The sequence below is a fragment of the Carlito syrichta genome, unplaced genomic scaffold (assembly GCF_000164805.1).
Source record: "Carlito syrichta isolate Samal-C Ts95f unplaced genomic scaffold, Tarsius_syrichta-2.0.1 Scaffold143305, whole genome shotgun sequence".
In the NCBI taxonomy this organism is placed as follows: domain Eukaryota; kingdom Metazoa; phylum Chordata; class Mammalia; order Primates; family Tarsiidae; genus Carlito; species Carlito syrichta.
The window spans coordinates 119488-129914 of record NW_007087401.1 but is presented as its reverse complement, the minus strand read 5'-3'; the positions used below and the strand labels follow the sequence as shown (position 1 = coordinate 129914).

Below are 10427 nucleotides of genomic sequence, written 5' to 3'. Positions count from 1 at the left end.
CAGGCCCGCCTGCCCGCCCGCAGCAGGGCCTCTCTGGGCATTGTCTGGGCCTGGCAAAGTGCTGGGAGGATGAGGATGAGCGTCCGTGGTCACCCAGGAGGAGCTCGCCCCCCACACGGTACCGCCTGGCTCTCACCAGTCAGAGAAACGGTGGTGAGAGACATGAGGGCCCGTCTGTTGGCCTTTATCCCAGGGCCCCAGAGACAGAGCAGCAGCATGGCCCCCTGACGGCCAAGGACTCAGACTGTGAGGTTGGCCTGCCTCGGTTCAAATCCCACCCAACTCCTCATTCTAGAGGCTGTGGGATTTGGAGCTAGCTGTTGACCTGAGTGCGTCAGTCCCCCCCAGTCAATATGCTGGTCAGCCTCTCCACACCACACCCCTTCCTCCAGTACAGAGGCCGGCTTTGCCGTGGAACCACAGTGCCCCCTGGTGGCTATGGTGGCCTTACTCTCTGCTTAGAAGATCGTCTAATTCAAGGGTTTGTGTGCCCAGTTTATGAAGCTTTACGGGAAAGTGACTATGCCCTTTTTTTCATATCGTCTACGGCTACAATGGCAGAGTTGAGTAATTGCAGACACTCAGGACCTACAAGCCTAGAATATTGGCTATCTGGTCATTAAAAAAAAAGAAGACTGACCAGGTGGCTAGGTACAGTGGCTCACTCCCCATAGTCCCAGCACTTTGTGAGGCCAAGGTAGGAAGATCACTTGAGGCCAGAAGTTCAAAAGCAGCCTGGGCAATGTAGCGAGACCCCCATCTCTACAAAATAAAAAAAAGACTGCTCTAGTGACACATTTGGCTCAGTTACAGACGAGGAAACTGAGGCTCAGAGGAGAGGGATGGAACACGTAAACAGGAGCACCAGGATGGGAGCTCTAGCCTCGGGCTGCCATCTGTTGTTCCTGCTGCCAGGAACATAATTTGCAGGACCAGCCCGGCACAGTGGCTCAAGCCTATAATCCCAGCACTTTGGGAGGCAGAGGCGAGAGGATTGCCCGAGCTCAGGGGTTGGAGACCAGCCTGAGCAACATGGCGAGACCTTGTCTCTACAGTAAATAAAAAAATGAGCTGGGCATGGTGGCACATGCCTGTGGTTCCAGCTACTTGGAAGGCTGAGGCGGAAGGATCTCCTGAGCCTATCAGGTCGAGGCTGTGGTGCCCATGAGTGTGCCACTGCACTCCAGCCTGGGTGACAGAATGAGACTGACTTAAAATAATAATAACAATAATTTGCAGGACCTAGTGCAAAATGAAGATTTGGGGCCCTTTGTTAAAAGATAATTAAGAATCTCAAGATGGTGACACAGTGCATGAAGCCAAACACAGGGCCCGTCTACATGTGGAGCCCTGTGTGACTGCATGGGCCACACATATGAGAAGCTGGCCCTGCCTGCCTTCAAGTTACCTCTGTCAAGAAAGGAGAGACAGCTGTGGAAGCCCAGTCCTCTGCTTTGCCTCCCCCAGGAGCCTGTCTTTAACCAGCAGCTCCAGCCCTAACCTCAGCACCCAGGCTCCCCAGGAGTCTCCAGGCCCTTCCTGGGGGCTTAGACGTGCTGCCTGCCTGGACGGCAGGACCTTCCCAGGGCTTGACCTCAGGCGGGAATCTCGCATGCTCAGGGACCTGCTGCCCCACATCGGCCTCTCCTTTCCCCCCAGACACACAGCCAGGACATCGAGAAGCTGAAGAGCCAGTACCGAGCCCTGGCACGGGACAGTGCCCAGGCCAGGCGCAAGTACCAGGAGGCCAGCAAAGGTTTGTGGCTTTCTTTGCTGACAGGTCCCAAGCCAGTGCTAACCACGGTAACCCAGAGTATGGGGGCTGTCTGGGCTTCCATGCTAACACCCACATCTCCTGCCTCCTGTCTGGCAGACAAAGACCGGGACAAGGCCAAGGACAAGTACGTGCGCAGCCTGTGGAAGCTCTTTGCCCACCACAACCGCTATGTGCTGGGCGTGCGAGCCGCGCAGCTGCACCACCAGCACCACCACAAGCTCCTGCTGCCTGGCCTGCTCCAGTCACTGCAGGACCTGCATGAGGAGATGGCTCGCATCCTGTAAGCAGCCCAGCCCCTACCCTGAAACTAAGGCCTAGACTGAGACGAGACCTGAGCTAAGCCCTAAGCTCTGCTGCCAGGCCCAGAAAGTTCAGAGCTGTAAAAGTGCTGGTCCTGTAATCACACGAGACCGAGATTTGGGCCAAAGGCTGGGACCAGGCAACTTATGTCCGAGTTATGCTATTCTAGGACCCTTGTCCCAGGTTTTAGGACACTCATTATGTTACATACATTGCAGCACTGTCCTGGACTCAGGATTACAGCAGAGAATGACATAGGTAAAATATCTGTCCTCAGAGATCATCCGTGTTAGTGGAGAGGGGAAAGAAAACCAGTAAGTAAAATAGGAAGCATCTTAGAAGAAATAAGTGCTAGGGAGAAAAATGCAGCAAGAGAAGGGGACTGGGAGTGCTGAGGGCAGGGGAAGAGGTGACAGTTGGAAATAGAGTAGGCTGGGCTGGGAAGAGAGCCCTGAGAGACCAGGTGCAGTAGCTCACGCCTGTAATCCCAGCACTTTGGGAGGCCGAAGCAGGAGGATTGCTTGAGCTTAGGAGTTTGAGCCCCGTCTAGGCAACAATGCAAGACTCATCTCGACAAAAAAAACAAAAAGTTGACTGGGTATGGTGGTGCACCCCTGTAGTCCCAGCTACTTGGGATGCTGAGGCAGGAGGATTGCCTGAGCCCAGGAGGTGGAGGCTGCAGTGAGCCACAATCGTGCCACCGTACTCCAGCCTGGGTGGCAGAGTGAGACCCCAACTCAAAAAGAAAGAAAGAGAGAGAGAGTCCTGAGAGAGGTACAAGAGTGAGCCCTAGGGCTGTTTGGAGAAAGACCAGTACAGAAAGGAGGGCCAGTGCACAGGCCCTGAGGCCGGAGAGTATCTGGGAATAGGGAGGAGCCAGCAGCACTTCTGCAGACATGCGGTTGGTGGAGGCAGGGGTCAGGGCTGCTGGGTGATAGAGGGTCCAGCAGACCCTTGTGAGGACTTTGGCTCTGGGTGAACAAGAAGAGTGATGTGCTCTAATTTCTGTTTTAATAAGGTCACTGAGAATAGACCAGGGGGCAAGGACAGAGGCAGGGAGGCTTGACAGTGGGCTCTTGTAGTCGTCCAAAGATCTTGACCACTTGGAGCAGGGTGGCCTCAGTGGAGGTGAGAAGCGGTCAGGTGCTGGGTATGGTTTGAAGGTGGAGCCGGTGGACTTCCTTATGGATTGGAGGTAGATGTGAGGTGGAGGAGTCAAGGATGGCTTGAGGGTTTGGCCTGGAGCCCCTGGGAGGTGGGGTTACCGTTACCTCCTGCAGAGAAGGCAGTGGGAGGAGGTGAGAGGAGAGAGTTCATTTTTCAACTAGAAGAGTTAAGGTCTTAGAGACGTGTGGTGAGACATTTTGAATAGATGCATAAATACATGTGACCAGCTCAGGGAGGTGCTGGGACTGAGAGGTACAGACAAGAGGGTCTGCAGCATGTTGATGGCCTTTACATTTAGTGGGGTGCAGAGCCGGCTGCCCAGGGCAGTGGTGATTGCACCTCACATTACTGAGCACTTCCCTTAAACTAGACACTGTGCACAGGGTTTTACCAGATCCTTTTTACAAGTCTTAGCCTCCCTCTTATACATATCAGGAAATAGAAGATTGAGTAAAGTGGGGGCCGGGCACAGTGGCTCACTCCTGTAGTCCCGGCACTTTGGGAGGCCAAGGCAGGAGGACTGCTTGAGCCCAGGAGTTTGAGACCAACCTGACTCATCTAGGAAGACCCTATCTCTACAAAAAATAGTAAAAATTAGCCAGGTGTAATGGTGTGTGCCTGTCCCAGCTAATCAGGAAGCTGAGGTGGGAGGATTGCTTGAGTCCAGGAGTTTGAGACTGTGGTGAACTGGGATCACGCCACTGCATTCAGCCTGGGTGACAGAGCGAGGCCCCATCTGTAAAAAATACAAGATTGTTCTCACTTCAGCAGCACCTATACTAAAATTAGAGCAATACAGAGAAGATTACCAAAATAAATAAATACATAAAAATTTTTAAAAAGTGTCTGGCATATGAGATGGTGTGAAGGGCCAACCCCAGCCCTGACTCCAAACCCAGTGTCTAGGCCCTAGCTGCCCTGGCTCACCCAGCCGGAGGCCCTGCTAACTGGGGTCTCATCTGGGGGCAGGAAGGACATCCTGCAGGAATACCTGGAGATCAGCAGTTTGGTGCAAGACGAGGTGGTGGCCATCCACCGGGAGATGGCCGCAGCTGCTGCCCGCATCCAGCCCGAGGCGGAGTACCAAGGCTTCCTGCGGCAGTACGGGTAAGCCCGTCCTTGCTCCTGCTGGGCACTGGGGCGGCTGGCCTGTTCACTGACGGGGCACTGTTGTCCACAGGTCCGCACCAGACGTCCCACCCTGCATCACCTTTGATGAGTCACTACTTGAGGAGGGTGAACCGCTGGAGCCTGGGGAGCTGCAGCTGAACGAGCTGACCGTGGAGAGTGTGCAACACACGTGTGTGGCAGCATGGCCCCTGGGCCAGGGCGGGGCTCCCAGCAGACGGGTGTTCACACGGCAGGGCAGGGGAGTGGGCAAGGTCCACACAGAGCCATAGCTAGGGCTCTGCAGGTATGCGTCTGGAGGGGAGCTGGGCTCTAACACTGCCCTTCTCCTGGGTGCAGGCTGACCTCAGTGACGGACGAGCTGGCTGTGGCCACCGAGTTGGTGTACACCCGGCAGGAGGTAGTCACTCAACTGCAGCAGGAGCTACAGGACGATGAACAGAACACCCACCCCAGGGGGCGGTGAGTTGGCCCCTAGCAGCAGCCTTCCAGCCCACCCCCCTGCTATGGAGTGAACCCTCCTCCCTTACCTTTCCACTTGCCCGCTGCCCGCAGGGTGCAGCTTCTGGGCAAGAAGCAGGCATTCCAGGAGGCGCTGCAGGGGCTGCAGGTAGCACTGTGCAGCCAGGCCAAGCTGCAGGCCCAGCAGGAGCTGCTGCAGACCACGCTGGAGCGGCTAGGCCCCGGCGAGCCCCCGCCCGTGCTGTTCCTACAGGATGACCGCCACTCCACGTCGTCCTCGGTGAGCCGCCCTGCCCGCTGCTGCTGCTGCTGCTTCTGCCCACCGGCCAGGTCTGCCCACCCGGGGCTGTGCTCCTCATTTTCGCCCTCCCCCTCCCCAAGCCCGGCCACCCGCTGACGTCTGTCCCTGGCCTCAGGAGCCGGAGCGAGATGGGGGAAGGACGCCCACGCTGGAGATCCTGAAGAGCCACATCTCAGGAATCTTCCGCCCCAAATTCTCGGTGAGTGGTGCCCAGGCCGGGCCCCCACCCCTGCTCCTCCCTCAGAGGTGGGCCAGGCCAGGGGTCTCAGAGATGCTCCCTGCTAGGCCTTGCACCCTGGGGTTTTAGGTGTCATCACTGGGGATGTCCTAGAGAGGAGAAGAGGTTCTGTCCAGGCTTGTTTTGTAGGGAAGTCCCTCTCTTCCCTGGGATCCAGGCTGCAGATGTCCCAGACCCTGCCACCCCTGTGTGCTGAAGGGATGAGTATTGGCCTTGGTTACCTCTGGGCACTCCCTGTGGCCTGGGGGAAGAGGCTCTGGCTGGTTTGGGGTTGGCCTGCCTGGGCTTCTCCCAGCACTGCCCAGTGAGAGCCTGGGCCAGGCCACTGCCTACTCCAGGGGCCTGCGGATGGCTCTGTGTGCCCCTTCGTGGTTGTGAGGATGAAGGGCCTACGGGGGAGAGAGAGAGACCCCCACCAAGCTGACTGACCCCTCCTCGCTGCTCCCCTGCCCTGCCCAGCTCCCCCCACCACTGCAGCTTGTGCCTGAGGTGCAGAAGCCCCTGCACGAGCAGCTGTGGTACCACGGGGCCATCCCGCGGGCGGAGGTGGCCGAGCTGCTGATGCGCTCCGGGGACTTCCTGGTACGCGAGAGCCAGGGCAAGCAGGAATGCGTGCTGTCGGTGCTGTGGGATGGTCTGCCCCGGCACTTCATCATCCAGTCCTCGGACGTGAGTGGGGCTGGGACCCAAGCCCTCTACGCCTCCCTCCTCCCCTCCCTGAGGGGAACAGCCTTGCGAGGGCAGGCAATAGCTGCCAGCTCCTCACTGCCTCCCTGGTGGGGCTGGAAGGGGCTACAGAGACCGCCTAGCCTCTGCAACAAAATAAGCTTAAGTTGTGTCCCCCTGAGAAGAGGGTGGCAGGAGTTGTGCGCCATCATGTGGTGCCTTTTCTGGAGGTCTCGGTCCCCGTCCAGGGCGGGAGCCCGTTTCCCAGGCTCAGGACCCTCAGAACAGAGGCCGCTGACCTCGGTCCCCTTGCCCTGCAGAACCTGTTCCGACTAGAAGGGGAAGGCTTTCCCAGTATCCCCTTGCTCATCGACCACCTGCTGTCCTCCCAGCAGCCCCTCACCAAGAAGAGTGGGGTCATCCTGCACAGGGCCGTGCCCAAGGTGAGCCTGCGCTCAGCCCCACTTGTGCCGCCTGTGGCAGGCCTGGGGAACGCGGGTCAGGGTCACTCAGAATCAGAGCAGAATGGGCTTTCCAGGTGCCATTCTCCATGCAGGGTGCAGAGTGAGCCCTCGCCCCGCAGGCGGCCAGCCTCCCTCTAGGTTTGGAATGCCAAGGCCACTCCTACCCCTTGAGTCACACACATCGAGCTGGGGCTCACCCAGTCGGGCTCTGCCTGGTCCCATACGTCACCAAGTGTGTTCCTGGGGTGGTCCAACCCCATTTGACAGACGAGTACATCAGGACTCCAAGAAATGAATGACCTGGCTTCTGCTGGAGAGACCTTCAGCCCTTCTCAGGGCCTTGTGCCCCTTCTCTTCATGGACTTTTTTTTTTTTTTGAGTTGGAGTCTCACTCTGTCACCCAGACTGGAGTGCAGTGGCCGCTCCCGGCCACTGGGCTCTGGCGATCCTTCCGCCTCAGCCTTCCAAGTAGCTGGAACTAAAGGCGTGCGCTACCATGCCCGGCTAATTTTTTGATTTATTGTAGAGATGAGGTCTCACCTGCCCGGGTGGGTCTCAAACTCATGGGCTCAGGCAGTCTACTCACCTCAGCCTCCCAATGCAAAGGATTACAGGCTGAACCACCGAGCCCGGCTCTTCATGAACTTTTGACCCCCTAACTCCTCCTCTTCCCCAGGACAAGTGGGCGCTGAACCACGAGGATCTGGTGCTGGGCGAGCAGATTGGGCGGGTGAGTGTGCCTCCGCCAAGGCCTGCTCTGTAGCCTTCTTGCCACCTGCTTTCTCCCTCCCCGCCCGACCTCCAGCGCACAGACAACCTGAGTCCCACCTGAGACCCCCTCCTGAGACCTGCTCGGCCTCCCTGCCTCGTCTGATTCCCAACTTGTACCCTCAACTCCCTGCCCGGCCACCCCCATACACCATCTTCCAGGAAACCAGAGTTTTCAAGGTGAAAACTCTCAGACCCAGAAGACCACTCTGCCCTGTGCCCCTACCTTACCCCCCACCCGGTGCTCTGTGCCCTCAGGTGGGCTCTTGTGTGTGCACGAGAGATACTCTGTTCATGTAAGTGAAGAAATACCTGCTTAGGAAATAAGTCACTTTCCTAAAAAGCAGAATGCTTTTCAAAGCCAAGGGAAAGTGACACTTGGATTTTCCATGTCACTTCTCTCAGTGAAGATGGCATGGCATATTGTGGAGGACTTTCCCTGCCTACCCTGTGGGTGCTCTCAGTTCTCCGATATGGGGGGGCGCAAATGCCTAGAGAGCCAGGGTCAGGAAGTCCGAGCAAGGGACTGCATGGAGAGTGGTGGGATAAGGTGGGTTGTCCCCCTGAGCAGAGGAGAGGACAGTGGGACGGGGAAGGCCATGGTAGGAGCCCAAGACCATTTCAGGGGAACTTTGGTGAAGTGTTCAGCGGACGCCTGCGAGCCGACAATACCCTAGTGGCAGTGAAGTCTTGTCGAGAGACACTCCCACCTGACCTCAAGGCCAAGTTCCTGCAGGAAGCCAGGTGGGTGATAAAGTGATGTTCGCCTTGGTCCCCCACACAAAGAGGTTCCTCTGGGCATGGCACAGCATAAAGTGCTTGACTTCCGTGGTGTCTTTTAATCCCCGAGACCATGGTGCTGAGGGGTCAAGACTGCCAGGGCCCTTGCCCGGGGTCACATGTCCAGGTCTGGTCTCAGAAACTAGACTTCTCTCTCCGATGGTCCTTCTCCCATTCTCCTGGGGTTCCCTGGAGGAGGCGGGGGCAGGAGGTGGGCCAGGCCCCGTGGAGCCTAATTAGTGTGCCCTGCAGGATCCTGAAGCAATACAGCCACCCCAACATCGTGCGCCTCATTGGTGTCTGTACTCAGAAACAGCCCATCTACATCGTCATGGAGCTTGTGCAGGGTGAGCAGAGGGTGCTGACCTCCAGGGGTGGGGAATTCAGCCTGGCCAGGTGGTGTCCCCACCCCTCCACACACACAGGAGGCTCAACGGGGCTCCCCACTCCTCCAGGGGGCGACTTCCTGACCTTCCTCCGGACAGAGGGAGCCCGCCTGCGGGTGAAGACTCTGCTGCAAATGGTGGGGGATGCGGCGGCCGGCATGGAGTACTTGGAGAGCAAATGTTGCATCCACCGGTGAGCGATGGTGGACCAGCCAGAGTCAGGAGGTGCTGCCGCTCCCAGGGTCTCCGATGCTTAAGTATCGGCTCCAGAGGTGGAGTTGGCTGCCTCCAATAGACCCGTTTGCCCAGGGCAAGGGGCAGCTCTGGTTTGTGGCTTTGTCTAGAGTACTCAGCCCAGGCTGGGCCAGCGACATTGGCCGAATGAGCCCTCCTATCTGTCCCTGCTTTCCCCAGGGACCTGGCTGCTCGGAACTGCCTGGTGACAGAGAAGAACGTCCTAAAGATCAGCGACTTTGGGATGTCCCGGGAGGAAGCGGATGGGATCTACGCAGCCTCGGGGGGCCTCAGACAAGTCCCTGTGAAGTGGACCGCACCTGAGGCCCTTAACTATGGTACCTGGTCCTTGTCCACCCTGGGCTGCAGGGCCGGAGGCTTGGGCGCAGTCCTTCTACCTGCCTCACTCTGGCCTCACGGACCGCAGCCCACTCATGGTGCCCCACCCGCTCTGCAGGCCGCTACTCTTCCGAGAGCGATGTGTGGAGCTTTGGCATCTTGCTGTGGGAGACCTTTAGCCTGGGGGCCTCCCCCTACCCCAACCTCAGCAACCAGCAGACTCGGGAGTTTGTGGAGAAGGGTAAGCACCCCGGGTGGGACAGCAGCCTCAGGGCCAGGCCATCTTCCCAGTGCTCCAGCTGGACTCCTCCTCCCTCAACCTGCCATCCTTCCCACTGGGGCAGAAGAAGGAGAGTCCTGTAGCTGCCCCTGAGTGAGCGCCTGTTCTGTGCTAGGCCTTGTGTTATTCCATTTATTCTTTACAACACGGGAGCTGGGGATTACACTATGTCCCTTTCACAGATGGGAAAACTGAGGCTTGCAGAGGTCACACAATAGTGCGTGGTGGGATTGGGTTAGAAGTTGGCCTCGGTGTCTGTGGGGTCCTTGGTACAGAGGGTGTCTGCTTAGGCACAGTGTGCCGTAAGCAGCTCCCATTGCTCACAGTGTGCCCCAGGGGATGCCGGGGCCCACAGGCCTTTCCTCATGCCTGGCGTGCTGTGCCTGTTCTCACAGGAGGCCGCCTGCCCTGCCCAGAGCTGTGCCCTGATGCTGTGTTCAGGCTCATGGAGCAGTGCTGGGTCTATGAGCCCGGGCAGCGGCCCAGCTTCAGCGCCATCTGCCAGGAGCTGCAGAGCATCCGAAAGAGGCATCGGTGAGGCTGGGACCCCCTTCTCCAGCCAGGGGCCTGTGCAGGCCAAAGCGTACCTCGTCCACAGCTCCAGCTCACACGTGGGACAGCGCTTCACGGTCCTGGGCTGTAGCCGTCAGCGTCCGTGCTGCCAGCAGGATGCAACGTGGCCGCTCTGCGTCCCTGCTTCTGCCAGGGCTTCCTCTTCCAGGCAGAAATAATAAAACCACTTGTGCCCACTGAGTACTCTTGGCACGCGCGCTCCCCTGGAGGGCAGATCACAGAAGGCATGCAGGCCGGCATGGTGGCTCTGGGGAAGAAGGAGGACAGGAGAATTTGTGGGGCAGAGCTTCCATGATTTGGTAGCAGTTGGATGTGAGATGGGGAAGGAGGGGAGCAATCAGGAGGACATGCAGGCTATGACCAGATGGCAGGGTCATTTCCTGAAATAGGATTATAGCAAGAGGATCAGAGTTTCTAGGAGGGTGGTGGTTTCAAGATATTGCCTTTGAGGGGTTTACTACAGGAGGGGACTGTGGGAGTCTGGGTGCGGTGGCTCATACCTATAATCCCAACACTTTGGGAGACTGAGGCAGGAGGATTGCTTGAGCCCAGGAGTTTGAGACC

At 58.0% G+C, this 10427-nt stretch overlaps 1 protein-coding gene across 5 annotated transcripts in view; it reads left to right on the top strand.

Annotated features, from left to right (window-relative positions):
• The window catches only part of FES (FES proto-oncogene, tyrosine kinase), a 10977-nt gene extending 934 nt beyond the window's left edge, over positions 1-10043 (top strand). For 3 of the 5 annotated variants that reach the window (XM_008050241.2, XM_008050239.2, XM_008050240.1), the window contains 16 exons: positions 1660-1756; positions 1874-2057; positions 4214-4351; positions 4425-4544; positions 4712-4834; positions 4928-5114; positions 5251-5334; positions 5833-6042; positions 6360-6482; positions 7180-7233; positions 7897-8015; positions 8304-8398; positions 8507-8630; positions 8852-9009; positions 9129-9251; positions 9686-10043. In XM_008050241.2, the coding sequence (XP_008048432.1) occupies positions 1660-1756; positions 1874-2057; positions 4214-4351; positions 4425-4544; positions 4712-4834; positions 4928-5114; positions 5251-5334; positions 5833-6042; positions 6360-6482; positions 7180-7233; positions 7897-8015; positions 8304-8398; positions 8507-8630; positions 8852-9009; positions 9129-9251; positions 9686-9828 (2082 nt within the window). In that variant the 3' untranslated portion in view covers positions 9829-10043. The remainder of the gene's footprint in view (positions 1-1659; positions 1757-1873; positions 2058-4213; positions 4352-4424; positions 4545-4711; positions 4835-4927; positions 5115-5250; positions 5335-5832; positions 6043-6359; positions 6483-7179; positions 7234-7896; positions 8016-8303; positions 8399-8506; positions 8631-8851; positions 9010-9128; positions 9252-9685) is intronic. The other 2 variants (XM_008050242.2, XM_008050243.1) reach the window with 1 other exon arrangement.
• The last annotated feature ends 384 nt before the right edge of the window (positions 10044-10427 follow it).